This window comes from Zea mays, chromosome 1 (assembly GCF_902167145.1).
Source record: "Zea mays cultivar B73 chromosome 1, Zm-B73-REFERENCE-NAM-5.0, whole genome shotgun sequence".
In the NCBI taxonomy this organism is placed as follows: Eukaryota; Viridiplantae; Streptophyta; class Magnoliopsida; order Poales; family Poaceae; genus Zea; species Zea mays.
Window position 1 is genome coordinate 170,259,386 of NC_050096.1, and position 19,526 is coordinate 170,278,911.

General features: G+C 48.3%; 1 protein-coding gene across 3 annotated transcripts in view; it reads left to right on the forward strand.

The window, feature by feature from the left end:
• Positions 1–19,526, forward strand: part of LOC103640525 (uncharacterized) — a 70,508-nt gene that overhangs the window by 24,654 nt on the left and 26,328 nt on the right. For all 3 annotated transcript variants that reach the window (XR_002266247.3, XM_020546517.3, XM_020546518.3), the window contains 4 exons: positions 4,131–4,225; positions 4,411–4,559; positions 4,689–4,744; positions 4,836–5,049. Coding sequence is in view for 2 of the 3 variants with exons in the window: in XM_020546517.3 (XP_020402106.1) it covers positions 4,131–4,225; positions 4,411–4,559; positions 4,689–4,744; positions 4,836–5,049 (514 nt within the window). In the remaining variant the exon portion in view is untranslated. The remainder of the gene's footprint in view (positions 1–4,130; positions 4,226–4,410; positions 4,560–4,688; positions 4,745–4,835; positions 5,050–19,526) is intronic.

Consider the following 19,526-nt stretch of genomic DNA (forward strand, 5'->3'; position numbering starts at 1 on the left):
CAACGCCTTCATCGACGACAACTGGTGTGTCGTGATAGTTGACAAGTATATGAGGTTCTCCACGCCAACAACACCTAGCGCCTCATCCCTCATCCACCAAGCACCAATGTAGTGATGGGCAAGTGAATCTTCAAGCATAAGCTCCACGTGGACGACTCCCTTGCTTGTCACAAAGCGCGCTTGGTTCGTGGCTTCTCCTAGAAGCACAACATTGACTGCGATGAGACCTTGAGTCTGGTGGCCAAGCAGACCACGATTTGCGTCATTCTCAGCATTGTGGTCTCGCGTGCCCAGTCAATTCACTAGCTGGACGCGAATAACACCTTTCTTCACGGTCGCCTGGACGAGAACATGTACTATCAGTAGCCTCCTGGCTTCGTCCACCCCATCGCTCCTGACCATGTTTGTCCTTTAGAGAAGTCTCTCTGGTCTGAAGCAGGCACCTCACGTGTGGTACTAGCGGTTCGCCACCTACATTTAATGCCTAAGCTGTCAGCGCCCCCGAGTATGGGTACCCTATGCGCTATAGGCAAACTAGGCCTACATGGGGAAGACAAGCTACGAGTCCCACCTTCGAGGTGGAATTAAGGCGACAAGACTCATCTGAAGAGACAGGGGCATACACGGCTAGGACTCCTGCCACGCGGTGACGCAAGGGGCCCCTTGCCGCTCAAGATCTTCAAAAGTGTACCCATTCGCAATGGCTCTTGCCGATTAGCTGATCGGCGAGAGCAGCAACATGTGGCCAAGACAACTCCCTACCCACTACGAGGTCCGTAAATACCACGTGTCCCTAAGGGTTCGCATCCCCCCCGATCACTCAGGGAGGGCTTCGGACCCTTACGATATTCACCACTACGGACTCCAACTCCATCAAGTATTGAGTGGGACTCGGGAGCCCTAGACTCTTAGGCTCTGAAGGCCTCTAGACTATCTGGGATCCAGGCACGCCACATGTCTATCAAACCTCCAGGACATCCTCGGCCAGGAGTAGGGATGTCAATTCCCCGTCGAGGAATGGCTCCCTATCCCCGTCCCCATCCCCACGAACGCTCATAGGGGAGATTTTCTCCCATCCCCGTCCACATCAAGGAATTTATCCTCGGGGAATCCACCCCTGTTAGAAAACATAATATTTAGAGGCAAAATCAAATTGTTTATATCAAATTAATATAAATTGAACAAACACGATTTAAAATTACAAAAGACATCAATTTTAGAGTTTAGTTTGGTATTTTATAATATGCTATGCATTGAGTTTTTAATATAATTTTAACATATCAACGAACTAATTTAGATCAAGAGATGTTCGCGGGGTGGATACGCAAGGAACGGGGATGGGCGATGGTTCCCCATCCCTGCGAACCCGACAAGGACTAAATTTTTCTTGTTACGACCCCCGTGCTGTCTACATGACAACCGATCCGGTACATCATAGGCGTGCCAAGCACATCGAGATTGACATACACTTTGTCCATGAGAAGGTGCCTTTGGCACATCTTCACACCAGTACGCGAATGTCATGACCAAGGGCTTGCCTACTCATTTGTTCACTGAGTTTAGGTCCAGTCTTTGCGTCTGGGATCCTTCCGTTATGACTGCGGACGGATGTTAGAGATATCTATAGCCGTATAGGTATGCTGTTATGGTCGCTAGATCGGTGAGGGATTGGGGAGAGGTGTATCGATGGGCAGGAACGTCGGCCGGGAGCCTCTGCCCACGGCCGAGCAAGAGGAGGATTTCTCCCTTCTAATTCTTGCCTACTTTATTTCTCATCCATTGATTACATAAAGAGGCCAGCTGGCTGCCTCTATCTAGCTAGAGATCCTTATCTCCTTAAGACTCTCCTAAAAACTCTCAACAAACTACTAACTGATAACCTTCCTAGATAATCTCAATTAATCTCCAAAATAATCTCAACTAATCTTCTAATCTTATCTCTAACTATCCTTATCTAATCCCCCTTGGAGGGCCCATGGCTGCTGCTACCGCAGCCCCTCCGTGGGCCTCCTTAGGCCCTGACATATGCACATCTTTGTGCTCACTTTACTTGTACGTCAAGCCATACAACCTATATAATGAAATGTCACCCCAACTCACACACAATGGGAGTGGTGTTTCCCTAAATCTCTACATCATCCATCTATATTGATCCATAAATGATTGGGTCAAAAACTCATCCAAAACCATGTAACCCCATCCATGCACAATCCTAGTAGGGCATTGCATAGCGAAAGGGCCTCTAGCCTAGTGGTTAAAGGTTTTCGAGTAGCACCTCCAAGTCTCGGGTTCGATTCCCCTCAGGGCGAATTTTTAGGGTTGGTTAAAAAAATCCCCTCGCTGTGCCTCATCCGCTCTCGGGTTACAATGCCCTATGAGCCACCCTTCGTTTGGGCCGTTGCAGAGTGGACGGTTGACGCCGACCCGTTAGTGATAGAGGGCCAAGGTTTGGGTTTTTTCTCGGCTGGGACCAATGTTTCGGTCTCTTCTTAGCCATCAGTGGGTTCTGTGTGTGGGAAACCCTAACCCTAATTTGGGTTGGGAGTGCATTAATATAGGCAAGTAGCTGGGCCAAGCCCATTGCACATAGGGGTATGTAGGTAATTACAAGGGGACTAGGCCTAAAGCCGTAACGTGGTTCTAACCATAGTTGTTAAAGCGGCAAGGCGAGGTAAGGCGACCGACCCCCTTTTACCTTTTATGCGATAAGGCGTAAGGCGAGACGACACCTTAGTAATATACAAAAACAGACAATAAAAATTGAATATATAGGAATATAGTCTCAAATAGATAGGGATAATAGTATTATAGTAGCAAATAGGAGTACAAGTTCAACATAAATCAACATAATAGACTAGTCCAACTGAAGTAATAGATAGTAGTAGATAACACCCTCATCTCTCAATAGCCATCATCAAACTCATCATGAAATGTAGGAGGATTCTCTTCATGATCTTCCACCTCGTTCGCCTCATCACTATCACTCACATTCATATCCAGATTTAGAGAACTAAAACTGAGTTGATTAACTAAGAACACTGGCAGTTAACTGAAACTGAGTTAATTGAAACAGAGAGAGAGCAGAGAGGGAGAGAACAAAGAAAGCACAGACGGGAGATATTAGAGAGAGGGAAGGGAAGATAGTGCACTGGGGGAGATCAGAGAGGGAAGAGAGCACACTGAGGGAGAACAGCCATCCAAGGTGTCCGCAAAGCATCGCTAAGGCGACACTCACGGCGCTAAGGCGACACCTTATTGTCTAAGGTGGACGCCTTAGTCATGGACGCAAGGCGAGGCGGATGCCTTGCCCCTAAACCTCGCCTTACCGCTTAAACGACGCCTTAACAACTATGGTTCTAACACCCCCTGCAGTCTCAACTCTATCCTGTACAGATGTTGAGACCGGATCAAAAATTGGTGAAACACTCGACGACAGTCCCTTGGTGAAGATGTCGACGAACTGCAGCGTGGTCCGGACGCTGAGAACCCGAACGTCACCCGCGGCGACACGCTCGCAGACGAAGTGCAGGTCGATCTCCACGTGCTTTGTGCGCTGATAGTGCACGAGATTCGTGGAGAGCTAGACCGTGTTGACGTTGTCGCAGTAGACGAGGGTGGCGCGCTATAGGGGGCTATGGAGCTCTTGGAGAAGCTGCCGCAGCCAGGAGGCCTCGGCCACTCCGTTGGCCACAGCGCGGTACTCGGCCTCAGCGTTAGAGCGAGAGACGACGGGCTGCCGCTTGGTGGCCCAGGAGACGAGGTTGGCGCCCAGGAACACGGCGTAACCGAAAGTGGACCGACGCGTGTCGGGGTAGCCAACCCAGTCAGTGTCGGTTGTAGACCACGAGCTCTGATGTCGGGGAGGGTCGAAGGAGAAGGCTATAGTCGATGGAGCCACGGAGCTGGCGTAGGATCCGCTTGAGAGCGGTGAGATGGGGCTCCCGCGGGGTGTGCAATGTCGGGCCTTGAGAGTGCCGACCCTAGGCATTAATACCGGGAGGGCGGTCATTCCCTCCCTGGCCGAGTTTTTTTAGTAGGGTATTGCATATATACAATATACTTCAGTTCTCTCTCTCCTTCCCTACTGCCTCTTTCTTGAGGTATGATCATGCGAACCATTGCTTCTGCAGATAGAGAACAGCTCAAGGCTGGCACTTGTGTGTCATTTTAAAGATAATGGGGATGCACTAATTCCTGGGCAACAGTCAACTTCAGTTTTCTTGAGGTCTGTTTGCTTTGTTGGTTACTCAGACAATTCTTGTCATCTTAGCAAGGGATATGTTTAATACTTTGCACATTGTCATAGTTGGACAATGCATTGTGACTTAGTCCGCTGGATGTTGATTCTTCCCTCACACTTTGTATTCTATTCCTGTTTTGTCTGACACTCCATGTTTACACATCCTCCAGCCACTTAACATTTGATGATAATATTTCACATGATCAAATGGTTTCTATTTGCTTACTCAAGGAAGGTGTATTTTCAACTATTCCAATCAGCATTTCTCTCCACGAGTCTGGTATTTTTGCATGGAGAACCCGTGTGTCACCAGTCAAAGGTATTTCTTTCAGAGAATATTCATTCATAGAAATTTCAGCAGTTTTTAGATATATGTTTCCAAAGTTGTTCCGAATCTGCTTGCTTTAAAGTATCTTTTGGGTTGAACTATTTTCCATTACCTTTGTAGACCTGACAACCTTTTCTGGACCATTTATTGTGGTCAAGGTGTCTCATAGTTCTGAGGTAGGAAAGCAAATGCTTTTGTACTTTTCCATGCATATTGATTATTGTATTCTAATTTTGTCTTCTCATAGTTAATGCTAACTAAATGCAGGAAGGCTTATCTCTTTCAGTTCAACCTTTGGTTAGGATCCATAATAAGAGTGACTTTCCTCTTGAACTCCGGTTTCAGAGGCCAAACAAAGCTAGTGAAGAGGCTGCATTTGTCACAGTTAGAAGTGGAGATATGGTCGATGAATCTACTGGAGTATTTGACGCCATGGATTTGTCTGGTGGACCAAAAAGAGCATTGATGTCTCTAGCTCTTGGCAAGTAACTATACATTATCTTGGCATGATGTTGGTTCCCATTTTGCATGACACAAAATAGATCTTATTAGCTGCTAAGTTATTGCATGATGATCGATTGAAAACTATTGGAGAAAAGGGATAGTAAAGGTTCTCCATAGGACCACACTGTACATAAACTTAGTTTCCTTTGGAAAATGGTAGTACTTAGAAATGATTTTAATTGTAGTGTTAATTCTGCATACCATTCTTTGTATACTTTGCATTTATTCAACAGACTATGTAGCTTGTGTGAGAAAGAATTTCCATGTTCAATGCTTTCATGGGTTTTCTAGAACATGTTCAATAGCTGTGTGTCGTTTCATTAAGAAGAAATAAGTAAAAAAAAGGAAGGTTAGGAATTAAATCCCATCTCTGCCCCAAAGACACCCACCCACCTACATCCTAGGGTAAAGCTAAGAACGCTCGCCAGACTTGGGGCCTGCTTGTCAAAAGCTGAAACAAACAGATTACAGACCAACTGTTGAGGTGAATTTTGAGGAAATAAACTACGAGAGGAGATTTTTCTGGCTTTTGGTGTGCTGAGAAGCTAAAAATCTATTACAAAAGTCAATAGAAAAAATTATTACAAAAGTCAATAGCAAAAAGGCAACGACCAGAAGCTAGAAGCCAAAAGCAAGAAAACTAACTTTTGAGCCAAAAGCTGCAGCTCAAACAAACAGGGTATAGCGACCAACTCACTTAACACAACTAGATTGCAGTGTAAGTGTCCTTAGAAGCAAATCCTGGACTGCTGCCCCAGCCAAGCGCTGAACGTCGAGAGTCGGGGCAGCCAGCCCAATCCGCATCGGAATACGCGGTGAGGGACTGGCAACTCACTTAACACAACTAGATTGCAGTGTAAGTGTCCTTAGAAGCAAATCCTGGACTGCTGCCCCAGCCAAACGCTGAACGTCGAGAGTCGGGGCAGCCAGCCCAATCCGCATCGGAATACGCGGTGAGGGACTGGACAGGGCCGACTCCAAGGTGGAGGCCGGAGGAGAGAGTGCCCTTCAAATAGCGCAGGATCCGCTTGAGCAGCGCCAGGTGGGGCTCGCGCGAGTCGTGCATGAAGAGACACCCCTGCTGAACGGCGTAGGCCAAGTCTGGGCGGGTCAGGGTGATGTACTGGAGAGCGTCGGCGATGCTCCTGTACATGGATGGATCAGCAATGGGGGCACCATCAGTGGCGGAGAGCTTGGCGTGAGTGTCGACAAGGGTCGATGTAGAGTGACACTCAGCCATGCCAGCGCGCTGGAGAAGCTCGACGGTGTACTGTCGCTGAGACAGGAAGATCTCGTCGGAGGAGCACGTGACGGAGATGTTGAGGAAGTGATGGAGGTCCCCAAGGTCTGTCATGGCGAATTCCGAGTGAAGAAGGATGATGAAGCGCTGAAGAAGATCCGTCGAAGAGGCGGTGAGGATGATGTCGTCGACGTAGAGGAGTAGGTAGGCGAGACTCTCACCCTCTTTGTAGACAAAGAGGGAGACGTCGGAGGAGGCGGTGAACCCGAGCTGGCGGATGTACGTGGCGAACCGCTGGTACCATGCCCTGGGAGCCTGCTTTAAGCCATAAAGAGAGCGCTGCAGAAGACAAACATGGTCAGGAGCAGCGAGGTCGATGAAGCCGGGCGGCTGCTGGCAGTAGACGGTCTCCTCGAGGTGGCCATGAAGAAAAGCGTTCTTCACGTCCAGCTGGCGAATGTACCACGAACGAGAGGCGGCGATGCTGAGGACAGTCCGGATGGTCGGGTGTTTGACCACCGGGCTGAACGTCTCGTCGTAGTCGATGCCATGCTGCTGAGAGAAACCGCGCACCACCCAGCGTGCCTTGTGACGAGCAAGAGTGCCATCAGAGTGGTACTTTTGCTTGAAGATCCATTTCCCGGAGACAACGTTGGCGCCGGGGGGTCGAGGAACGAGGCGCCAGGTGCCGTTGTCGATGAGCGCCTGGTATTCCTCAGCCATGGCCGCGCGCCAGTTTGGATCAGCCAAACCGCTGCGGTAGTTGCCGGGTATCGGAGAGGCAGGCGTCGTCGCAGTCGCCGAAAGACCCACGTACCGCACCGGTGGGATGGCGCCAGACTGGGTACGGGTGACCCGACGGGGCTCGGGAGGCGGCGGAGGTGGAGCCGGTGAAGACGAGGTGGGGTCTTCGACGACGGGGAGGGCTGGCTCAGCCACGTACTCGGGCAGAGCTGGTGTAGTCCGCGGGCGTCGAGCGTACACGCGCGGACGTTCGCGTGGTGCGTCCGGAAGTGTAGTCCGCGGAGGCGGTGGCGCAGCTGACGAAGGAAATGTCGTAGAGGCGAGCTCCTGGAGGACGGGGCCGCGCATGAGGATAGCAGGGTCTTCCTCATGCACGACAGGCGACGGCCGTGGTCGCTCGACGTCACGCGGTGACGGAGCTGCCACGGGAACAACTGCTGCAGGGTTAGAGGCAATCAAAAAATCCATATCCGTCATAGGGAGGGGTGTGGCGTAGAAGGGAAAGGCTGTCTCGTTGAACACGACGTGACGAGAGATAATGACGCGCCTGGTGGTGAGGTTGAGGCAACGATAGCCTTTATGGGAAGAAGGATATCCCAAGAAGACACAGGCTGCCGAGCGCGGAGCTAGCTTATGTGGTGTTGTGGCAGAGAGGTTTGGATAGCAGAGACACCCGAAAACACGAAGGTGACTGTAGTCGGGGGTCTTGTTATATAGTATGGTGTAGGGAACGACGTTGTTCACAGAGGAACAGGGCCGACGATTGAGGAGGTAGGTGGCGGTGACGAGCGCCTCAGCCCAGTAAGGTGGCGGCATGTGGGCATGTATGAGGAGAGTGCGGCTGATGTTATTCAGCGTGCGAAGGATCCGCTATGCCTTGCCGTTTTGCTGGGATGTGTAAGGGCAGGAAAATCGGAAAAGAATGCCACGAGATGAAAATAGAGAGGTGAGGGTGTGGTTAGCAAATTCAGTGCCATTGTCAGTCTGGAAAGTTTTTATTGTAAAGCCAAATTGGGTTTGCACACAAAGGCGCAAAAATCAGTGATGTGAGAGGCTACTTCAGATTTGCGAATAAGTGGAAAAGTCCAGCAAAAATGAGAGTAATCGTCTAACAAAACCAAATAGTACTGGCACCCTGATATGCTGGCCACGGGAGATGTCCAAACATCACAATGAATCAAATCAAAGGGTGCAGAACTGCGTGTTTGAGAATGAGTAAAAGGTAGTCTCACATGTTTGCCAAGCTGACAAGAATGACATAGAGATGGTTCTACTTTATTACAAGGAATGGCAAAAGTATTTCTAAGAGTATTGATTGCAGTAGAAGACGGATGACCGAGCCGAGAGTGCCACAGGGAGGTGGTGATGGCAATGGAGGCGTGCGGCAAGGTGTGGGTGGCAGCTGGAATGGTGTAGAGGTCCCCATCACTATCGCAGCGAAGCATCACGCGACGACTCGCCATATCTGAGAGCTCCTAGAGGGGGGGAGTGAATAGGTGATCCTGTAAAACTTAAAGCTTAACACCACAAACTTGATTAAGAGTTAGAACAATGAAATCAAGTGAGTAGATAGGAGAGCTCTTGTGAAGCACAATAGACACAATAAGGACAAGCACAAGAGACACGAGGATTTATCCCGTGGTTCGACCAAGTACAAAACTTGCCTACTCCACGTTGTGGCGTCCCAACGAACGAGAGTTGCACTCAACTCCTCTCAAGTGATCCAATGATCAACTTAAAATACCACGGTGTTCTTCTTTACTTTACTTTTTCCCGTTTGCGAGGAATCTCCACAACTTGGAGTCTCTCGCCCTTACAATAAGAATCACAATGAAGCACTAGAGTAAGGGAGGGAAGCAACACACTCAAATCCACAGCAAATACGCACACACAAGACCAAGACTTGAGCTCAAGACCATATCTCAAGGTTCTCACTAGAACGAAGCTCAAATCACTAAGAATGTCGAACAAGTGCGCAAGAATTAAGTGTGAGTGATCAACAATACTCAAGGAATGCTTGGTGTACTCCTCCATGCGCCTAGGAGTCCCTTTTATAGCCCCAAGGCAGCTAGGAGCCGTTGAGAGCATTTCAAGAAGGCAATTCTTGCCTTCTGTCGCCTGGCGCACCGGATAGTCCGGTGCACCACTGGACACTGTCCGGTGCGGATTCCTTTCCTTATTTGGCGAAGCCGACCGTTGGCGCTTTGGAGCCGTTGGCGCACCGGACACTGTCCGGTGCCCCTTCTGACCGTTGGCTCTTGCCACGCGTCGCGCGCGGATTATGCGGCCGACCGTTGGCCCGGCCGACTGTTGGCTCACCGGACAGTCCGGTGCACCACCGGACAGTCCGATGATTTATAGCCTACGTCGTTAATTGCTTCCCGAGAGCAGCCAGTTGACAGACGCCGTCCTGGCGCACCGGACAGTCCGGTGCACCCAGACCGAGCTGTCTTTGGCTGAACAAAGCCATCTCTTTTCCAACTTGATTTCTCCTGTTTCCAGCACTTAGACACAATACATTAGTCTCCAAAACAATGTACTAAGTCTTAGAAACATACCTTTTTACTTGATTTGCACTTTGTCCATCACTTTGCATAAGTCCACTTGTGTTGGCACTCAATCACCATAATACTTAGAAATGGCCCAAGGGCACATTTCCCTTTCAATCTCCCCCTTTTTGGTGTTTTATGCCAACACAATAAAACCAACTAAAGAAAGTGCAACATCAATACAAATGAGAACTCAAAATTGTTTTGATTCAAATTTGGCATATATGGATCATTCTTTGCCACCACTTGGTTTGTTTTTGCAAATCAACCTCAATTTCCTATCTCTAAGTCAAACACACTTGTTGAGACATAGAGATATTTCAAGAGAAATTGATCAAAGATTCAAAAACTCCCATTTTTTCCCATAATCAAGCCTTCTCCCCACAAGAGACCAATGGTTTGAGAATGAGAGACAAACAAAAGTATTTTGACAAACAAAAACTCTAACTCTACTATTTTGGCCTTATTTTCTCCCCCTTTGGCATCAAGCACCAAAACGGGATCAATTTTGGCCCTTTAACCCCATTGCCTCACCAAAATCTTCAACTAAGAGTAAAAAGGCAATAAGAGTACAAAGATGAACTTGGAATCAGTTACTCTTTCATCGGAGTGCAGTGGAAGTCTTGCATGGTCCAAGTCCACCTTTTCCCTTTCAAACCACCTTTGAGACTAAATTAAGCAAACTCAAGCACACAGTTAGTCTCAAAGGGTCAAGTTGTAGCACATCTCCCCCTAAATATGTGCATCACTTGCAAATGGACTTTTGAGGTCCGGGGAGTGCTTGTACAACTTGAGCACCATAAATAAACAACAAAATGCATTAAGGAACATGATCAAGGCATAAAACACATGTATGCTATAAATCAATCCAGGTTCCGCGAATCTAAGACATTGAGCTCACTACGCAGCTTGCAAAAGGTCGACTCATCTAGAGGCTTGGTAAAGATATCAGCTAGTTGGTTCTCGGTGCTAACATGAAACACTTCGATATCTCCCTTTTGCTGGTGGTCTCTCAAAAAGTGATGTCGGATGTCAATGTGCTTTGTGCGGCTGTGTTCAACAGGATTATCCGCCATGCGGATAGCACTCTCATTATCACATAGGAGTGGGACTTTGCTCAGATTGTAGCCAAAGTCCCTGAGGGTTTGCCTCATCCAAAGTAGTTGCGCGCAACACTGTCCTGCGGCAACATACTCGGCCTCAGCGGTGGATAGGGCAACAGAAGTTTGTTTCTTAGAACTCCACGACACCAGGGACCTTCCTAAGAATTGGCACGTCCCCGATGTACTCTTCCTATCGACCTTACATCCAGCATAATCGGAGTCTGAATATCCAATTAAGTCAAAGGTAGACCCCTTTGGATACCAGATCCCGAAGCAAGGCGTAGCGACTAAATATCTAAGAATTCGCTTCACAGCCACTAAGTGACACTCCCTTGGATCGGATTGAAATCTAGCACACATGCATACGCTAAGCATAATATTCGGTCTACTAGCACATAAATAAAGTAAAGACCCTATCATAGACCGGTATGCCTTTTGATCAACAGACTTACCTCCTTTGTTGAGATCGGTGTGTCCGTCGGTTCCCATTGGAGTCTTTGCGGGCTTGGCGTCCTTCATCCCAAACCGCTTGATCAAGTCTTGCGTGTACTTCGTTTGAGAGATGAAGGTCCCATCCTTGAGTTGCTTTACTTGGAACCCAAGGAAATAGCTTAACTCGCCCATCATCGACATCTCAAACTTTTGAATCATCACCCTGCTAAACTCTTCACAAGACTTTTGGTTAGTAGAACCAAATATTATGTCATCGACATAAATTTGGCACACAAAAAGATCACCATCACAAGTCTTAGTAAAGAGAGTTGCATCGACTTTCCCAACCTTGAAAGCATTAGCAATTAAAAAGTCTCTAAGGCATTCATACCATGCTCTTGGAGCTTGCTTAAGTCCATAGAGCGCCTTAGAGAGCTTACATACGTGGTCGGGGTACCGTTCATCCTCGAAGCCAGGGGGTTGCTCCACGTACACCTCCTCCTTGATTGGCCCGTTGAGAAAAGCGCTCTTCACATCCATTTGGAACAACCTGAAAGAATGGTGAATAGCATAGGCTAACAATATGCGAATTGACTCTAGCCTAGCCACAGGAGCAAAAGTCTCCTCAAAGTCCAAACCTGCGACTTGGGCATAACCTTTTGCTACAAGTCGTGCCTTGTTCCTTGTCACCACCCCGTGCTCGTCTTGTTTGTTGCAGAACACCCACTTGATTCCCACAACATTTTGCTCGGGACGAGGCACCAGTGTCCAAACTTCATTTCTCTTGAAGTTGTTGAGCTCCTCTTGCATGGCCAACACACAGTCCGGATCTAGCAAGGCCTCTTCTACCCTTAAAGGCTCAATAGAAGAGACAAAGGAGTAATGCTCACAAAAATAAACCAATCTAGAACGAGTAGTTACTCCCTTGCTTATGTCACCCAATATTTGGTCGACGGGATGATTTCTTTGAATCGTCGCTCGAACTTGGGTTGGAGGTGCCGGTTGCGCTTCTTCCTCTATCACATGAACATCTTGTGCTCCCCCTTGATCACACGCCTCTTCTTGATGAACCTGTTCATCGTCTTGAGTTAGGGGATGCACCATTGTTGAGGAAGAAGGTTGATCTTGCTCCTTTTGTTCCAGTGGCCTCACATCTCCAATCGCCATGGTGCGCATTGCGGCCGTTGGAACGTCTTCTTCATCTACATCAAGATCAACAACTTGCTCTCTTGGAGAGCCATTAGTCTCATCAAATACAACGTCGCTAGAGACTTCAACCAAACCCGATGATTTGTTGAAGACCCTATACGCCTTTGTATTTGAGTCATAACCTAACAAAAACCCTTCTACAACTTTGGGAGCAAACTTAGAATTCCTACCTTTCTTCACTAGAATGTAACATTTGCTCCCAAATACACGAAAGTAAGACACATTGGGTTTGTTACCGGTTAGAAGCTCATATGACGTCTTCTTGAGGAGGCGATGAAGGTAGACCCGGTTTATGGCGTGGCAAGCCGTGCTCACGGCTTCCGTCCAAAACCGTTCGGGCGTCTTGAATTCACCAAGCATCGTCCTCGCCATGTCTAATAGTGTCCTGTTCTTCCTCTCTACCACACCATTTTGCTGTGGTGTGTAGGGAGCGGAGAACTCGTGCTTGATTCCTTCCTCCTCAAGATACTCCTCCACTTGAAGGTTCTTGAACTCGGACCCATTGTCGCTCCTTATCTTCTTCACTTTGAGCTCAAACTCGTTTTGGGCTCTCCTTAGGAAGCGCTTGAGGGTCCCTTGGGTTTCATATTTATCCTGCAAAAAGAATACCCAAGTGAAGCGGGAAAAATCATCAACTATAACAAGACCATACTTCCTTCTATGCTTAGATAGACGACGGGTCCGAAGAGGTCCATATGAAGTAACTCCAGGGGTCTTGATGTTGTCATCACATTTTTGGCATGATGAGAGCTTCCCACCTGTTTACCTGCTTGACAAGCTGCACAAGGTCTATCTTTTTCGAAAGTTACATTAGTTAGACCTATCACGTGTTCTCCCTTTAGAAGCTTGTGAAGGTTCTTCATCCCCACATGAGTTAAACGGCGATGCCACAACTAGCCCATGCTAGTCTTAGCAATTAAGCATGCATCTAGACCGGCCTCCTCTTTTGCAAAATCAACTAAATAAAGTTTGCCGTCTAGTACACCCTTAAAAGCTAATGAACCATCACTTCTTCTAAAGACAGACACATCTATATTTGTGAATAAACAGTTATATCCCATATTACAAAGTTGACTCACAGACAACAAGTTATATCCAAGCGACTCAACTAAGAACACATTAGAAATAGAGTGCTCGGATGAAATAGCAATTTTTCCTAACCCTTTCACCTTGCCTTGGTTCCCATCACCGAAAATTATTGAATCTTGGGGATCCTTGTTCTTGACGTAGGAAGAGAACATCCTCTTTTCCCCCGTCATGTGGTTTGTGCATCCGCTGTCGATAATCCAGCTTGAGCCCCCGGATGCATAAACCTGCAAGGCAAATTTAGGCTTGGGTCTTAGGTACCCAACTCATGTTGGGTCCTACAAGGTTAGTACAAATAGCCTTAGGGACCCAAATGCAAGTTTTATCTCCCTTGCATTTTGCCCCTAATTTTCTAGCAACCACCTTCTTATCCTTTCTATAAATAGAAAAGGAAGCATTTAAAGCATTATAAATTGTAGAAGGTTCATTCATTACTTTCCTAGGAACATGAACAATATTTCTTCTAGGCATATGATGAACAACATTTTTCCTAGCCACATTTCTATCATGCATAATAGAAGAACTAGAAGCAATCATGGCATGAGAATCAAAAGCATCATAACTTCTATAAACATTCTTAGAATGTCTCCTATCATGATACATGAAAGCATGGTTCTTTTGAGCACTACTAGCCATAGGGGTATTCCCTTTCTCCTTGGCGGAGATGGAAGCCTTATGGCTTGTTAAGTTCTCGACTTCCCTCTTGAAGCCAAGACCATCATTAATTGAGGGGTGTCTAACAATCGTGTAGGCATCCCTTGCAAATTTTAGTTTGTCAAATTCACTCTTGCTAGTCTTAAGTTGGGCATTAAGACTAGCCACTTCATCATTCAATTTAGAAATTGAAACTAGGTGTTCACTACAAGCATCAATATTAAAATCTTTACACCTAGTGCAAACTACAACATGTTCTACACAAGATGTTGATTTATTAGCTATTTCTAACTTAGCACTAAAATCATCATTTATGCTCTTTAAGCTAGAAATAGAGTCATGACATGTAGACAATTCACAAGAAAGCATTTCATTCCTTTTAATTTCTAAAGCAAGGGATTTTTGTGCCTCTACAAACTTATCATGTTCTTCATACAAAAGATTCTCTTGCTTTTCTAAGAATCTATTTTTATCATTCAAGGCATCAATTAATTCATTAATCTTATCTACCTTAGTTCTATCTAGGCCCTTGAATAAACATGAATAGTCTATTTCATCATCGCTAGATTCTTCATCACTTGAGGAAGCGTAAGTACTAGTATCACGAGTGCTTACCTTCTTTTCCCTTGCCATGAGGCATGTGTGATGCTCGTTAGGGAAGAGGGCCGACTTGTTGAAGGCGGTGGCGGCGAGTCCTTCATTGTCGGAGTCGGACGACGAACAATCCGAGTCCCACTCCTTTCCAAGGTGTGCCTCGCCCTTAGCCTTCTTGTAAGCCTTCTTCTTTTCCCTCTTGTTCCCTTGTTCCTGATCACAATCATTATCGGGACAATTAGCGATAAAATGACCAATCTTACCACATTTGAAGCATGATCGCTTCCCCTTTGTTTTGGTCTTGTTAGGATGCTCCTTGCGACCCCTTAGCGCCGTTTTGAAACGCTTGATGATGAGGGTCATCGCTTCATCATTAAGCCCGGCCGCCTCAGTTTGTGCCGCCTTGCTAGGTAGCGCCTCCTTGCTCCTCGTTGCTTTGAGAGCAATGGTTTGAGGCTCTTGGATTGGGCCATTCAACGCATCATCAACGTATCTAGCCTCCTTGATCATCATCCGCCCGCTTACGAACTTTCCAAGTATCTCCTCGGGCGTCATCTTGGTGTACCTAGGATTCTCACGAATATTGTTCACAAGATGTGGATCAAGGACAGTAAAAGACCTTAGCATTAGGCGGACGACGTCGTGGTCCGTCCATCGCGTGCTTCCATAGCTCCTTATTTTGTTGACGAGGGTCTTTAGCCGGTTGTATGTTTGGGTTGGCTCCTCGCCCCTGATCATTGCGAATCTCCCAAGTTCGCCCTCCACCAACTCCATCTTGGTGAGCATGGTGACGTCGTTTCCCTCATGCGAGATCTTGAGGGTGTTCCAGATCTGTTTGGCGTTATCCAAGCCGCTCACCTTATGGTATTCATCCCTGCACAATGATGCTAGAAGAACAGTAGTAGCTTGTGCATTTTTGTGAATTTGCTCATTGATAAACATAGGACTATCAGTACTATCAAATTGCATTCCACTCTCTACTATCTCCCATATGCTTGGATGGAGAGAGAACAAGTGACTACGCATTTTGTGCCTCCAAAATCCGTAGTCCTCTCCATCAAAGTGAGGAGGTTTACCAAGTGGAATGGAGAGTAAATGAGCATTTGTACTTTGCGGAATACGAGAATAATCAAAAGAAAAGTTTGAATTGACCGTTTTCTTTTTCTCGTAGTCGTTATCGTCGTCCTTTTGGGAAGAGGAAGATTCGTCGCTGTCGTAGTAGACTATCTCCTTGATGCGCCTTGTTTTCTTCTTCCTCCCATCTTTTCTTTTGTGGCCTGAGCCTGAGTGAGTAGACTTGTCATCCTTTGGATCATTGACGAAGGACTCCTTCTCCTTATCATTGACCACCGTCCCCTTGCCCCTAGGATCCATCTCTTCGGGCGATTAGTCCCTTTCTTAAAGAGAACGGCTCCGATACCAATTGAGAGCACCTAGAGGGGGGGGGGTGAATAGGTGATCCTGTAAAACTTAAAGCTTAACACCACAAACTTGATTAAGAGTTAGAACAATGAAATCGAGTAGAGAGGAGAGCTCTTGTGAAGCACAATAGACACAATAAGGACAAGCACAAGAGACACGAGGATTTATCCCGTGGTTCGGCCAAGTACAAAACTTGCCTACTCCACGTTGTGGCGTCCCAACGGACGAGAGTTGCACTCAACTCCTCTCAAATGATCCAATGATCAACTTGAATACCACGGTGTTCTTCTTTACTTTACTTTTTCCCGTTTGCGAGGAATCTCCACAACTTGGAGTCTCTCGCCCTTACAATAAGAATCACAATGAAGCACTAGAGTAAGGGAGGGAAGCAGCACACTAAAATCCACAGCAAATACGCACACACAAGACCAAGACTTGAGCTCAAGACAATATCTCAAGGTTCTCACTAGAACGGAGCTCAAATCACTAAGAATGTCGAACAAGTGCGCAAGAATTAAGTGTGAGTGATCAACAATGCTCAAGGAATGCTTGGTGTACTCCTCCATGCGCCTAGGGGTCCCTTTTATAGCCCCAAGGCAGCTAGGAGCCGTTGAGAGCATTTCAAGAAGGCAATTCTTGCCTTCTGTCGCCTGGCGAAGCCGACCGTTGGCGCTTTGGAGCCGTTGGCACACCGGACAGTCCGGTGCCCCTTTTGACCGTTAGCTCTTGCCACGCGTCGCGCGCGGATTATGCGGCCGACCGTTGGCCCGGCCGACTGTTGGCTCACCGGATAGTCCGGTGCACCACCAGACAGTCCGGTGATTTATAGCCGTACGCCGTTAATTGCTTCCCGAGAGCAGCCAGTTGACAGACGTCGTCCTGGCGCACCGGACACTGTCCGGTGCACCACCGGACAGTCCGGTGCACCCAGACCGAGCTGTCTTTGGCTGAACAAAGCCATCTCTTTTCCAACTTGATTTCTCCTGTTTCCAGCACTTAGACACAATACATTAGTCTCCAAAACAATGTACTAAGTCTTAGAAACATACCTTTTTACTTGATTTGCACTTTGTCCATCACTTTGCATAAGTCCACTTGTGTTGGCACTCAATCACCATAATATTTAGAAATGGCCCAAGGGCACATTTCCTTTTCAATATCCTTAACAGAAAAACCAAGAGCGTCAAATTCAATCGAACAATTGTTGTCACGAGTAAATTGACGTACCGAGAGGAGGTTACGAACGAGGGAGGGAACCACTAGGACATCACTAAGAGTAAAAGTGGATGAACTAGTTGGAAGGACAGAGGAGCCGCGGTAGGTGATAGGAAGGTTGTGACCATTGCCGACAGTGATGGAAGTATAGGAGGGTGGAAGACGGGAGAGGAGTATACCATCCGTAGACGTCATGTGGCTGGAGGCGCCGGAGTCCATCACCCAGCTGCCCTGTCTCTGAAGGGCGAGCTGGTTCAAGGCGGCGATGAGGCCGGATTGATCCTAGTTCGGCGTGGGGGGCGGCATCTAGAGCGGGGCGAAAGCGGTATGCGCCTGAGGTTGGGGAGCGACGCCCAGGACTCCTGCGCCAGGAGCACGCCACCCGCCCTGTCCGCTTGGGCCTCCCTGCGGCGCGCCATATGGGGAGAAGCAGAACCAGGGGCCCGATGGCTGGCGGCCCGACTGCTGGTGAGTAGAGGCACCGAATTGCTTGCCATAGCCGCCGCCCTTCTTGCCGCCGTCGCCGTGTCCGCCGCCGCCTTTGCCATAACCTCCGCCGCCTGCCGGTGTCTGATGGGGAGCAGCAGAGGAGCGGCAGCCGCCGTCTTGACCTCGTTGGCGAGGCGGAGCTCCTTGAGTTTCAGGAGATCAAGAGCAGCGGCGAAGTCGGGGAGGACGGTGGAGTTGGCGATGTCGTTTGCGGTGTTGCTGAAGCGGGGATTGACGCTGCGGAGAAGATTGAGGATGAGCTGCGAATCCTCGACGGGATGGCCGACGTCCCGGAGATCGGCGGCCTTCCGCTTCATGATCTCGGCGTACTCGTCGATGGAGGAGTCGCCTTGGGTCATGGAATGGAAGTCGTGGAGGTGGAGAATAGCCCGCGGGGCCTTGTTGGCGCGGAACAGACCCTCGATGGCGACCCAAAGGTTGCGGGCGGTCTGGTTGTCGCCGTCGACGGCGAGGCTGAGGATGGAGTCGTCGACGGAGCCGAAGATCCAGCTGCGAACGCAGCAGTCCGCTTGATCCCAGATCAGGTCTTGCGGGCGTGGTGGAGCAGAGCCGTCGATGTGGTGGCGAAGGAGGAACTTGGCGCACATCGATTTGAAGAAGGATGCCCACCGGGAGTAGTTGGAGGCCTTCATCTCCAGCCTGGTCGGTACATGAGATTGAACCGAGACGGTGGCATATGAGGGCACCATGAGCTGCTGGATGGCGCCAAGGTCGGCGCTGGTGCCTAAGGTCGGCTCAGATGGCATCCCAGACATGGAGGAGAGGCGCCAGCGGCGTGAGAGGAAGCAGAGGGCAGCGGAAGGAAGGCCTGGATCGAATTGATCCTGGTTCTCCGATACCATGTAGAGAGTTGGTTTAGGGGGAGAGCACACACACCCAATCAGGGGGGTGACTTCTCATATATATAGCCAAGTGGTCTGGTGTACAGGGATACAATCTCCTAAACTAGGAAGGTTATCACCTATACAAGGTATGGCTAAACTAGGAAGGTTAGTCACCTATACAAGGTAAGACAACCGGCTATACATATATGCCTAATAGACACACTTTTCCCTAGGCCACCAAACAATGCCCTCCCCTTGCTTTCTTTCTACCTCTCCATAGAAAACCTTTTCTTATCTTATCAATTGCATCTAAGGCCCATTGGGGAATGTCAATTGCCATTGCTAAATAATCCGTCATGCCTGTGAGAACATGTTGCACTTGAATTCTCCTTCCTGCTCTGGTCATCAAGTCAGCTTTCCAGTTGGGGAGTTCATCTGCAATTCTTTCTACAAAGGCCTAGAAAGCTTATGCAAGGATAGAGGGAGCCCCAACCCTAACGGGCACTCTAACACCTATGTTTCCATGGTCCAAAACCCAAGGATGATTAAGGAATTAAGCCCCTTTTCTGCTATGCCTTGCACCTGCTCACTCGCCCTTCTCCACCATTCCATAGTGTAGGATGAAGTGAAGTGGATGTTCTATTGCATAGAGAAGGGGTTACAATATATAGACTCAACCCTAACCCTAATGGGCCGGCAGCCCAACACTGGTGCCGGCCCACACACACTCACACACACACAGTCTAACATCCCCCCGCAGTCGCAACGGGGGCACCACACACGATGAGACTGGAGTAGAGGTCGAAGGTAGGAGCCGACGGGTTGAGATCCCACGCAGTCGCAGCGTCGTGATGGTGCGAATGTTGCGGCTG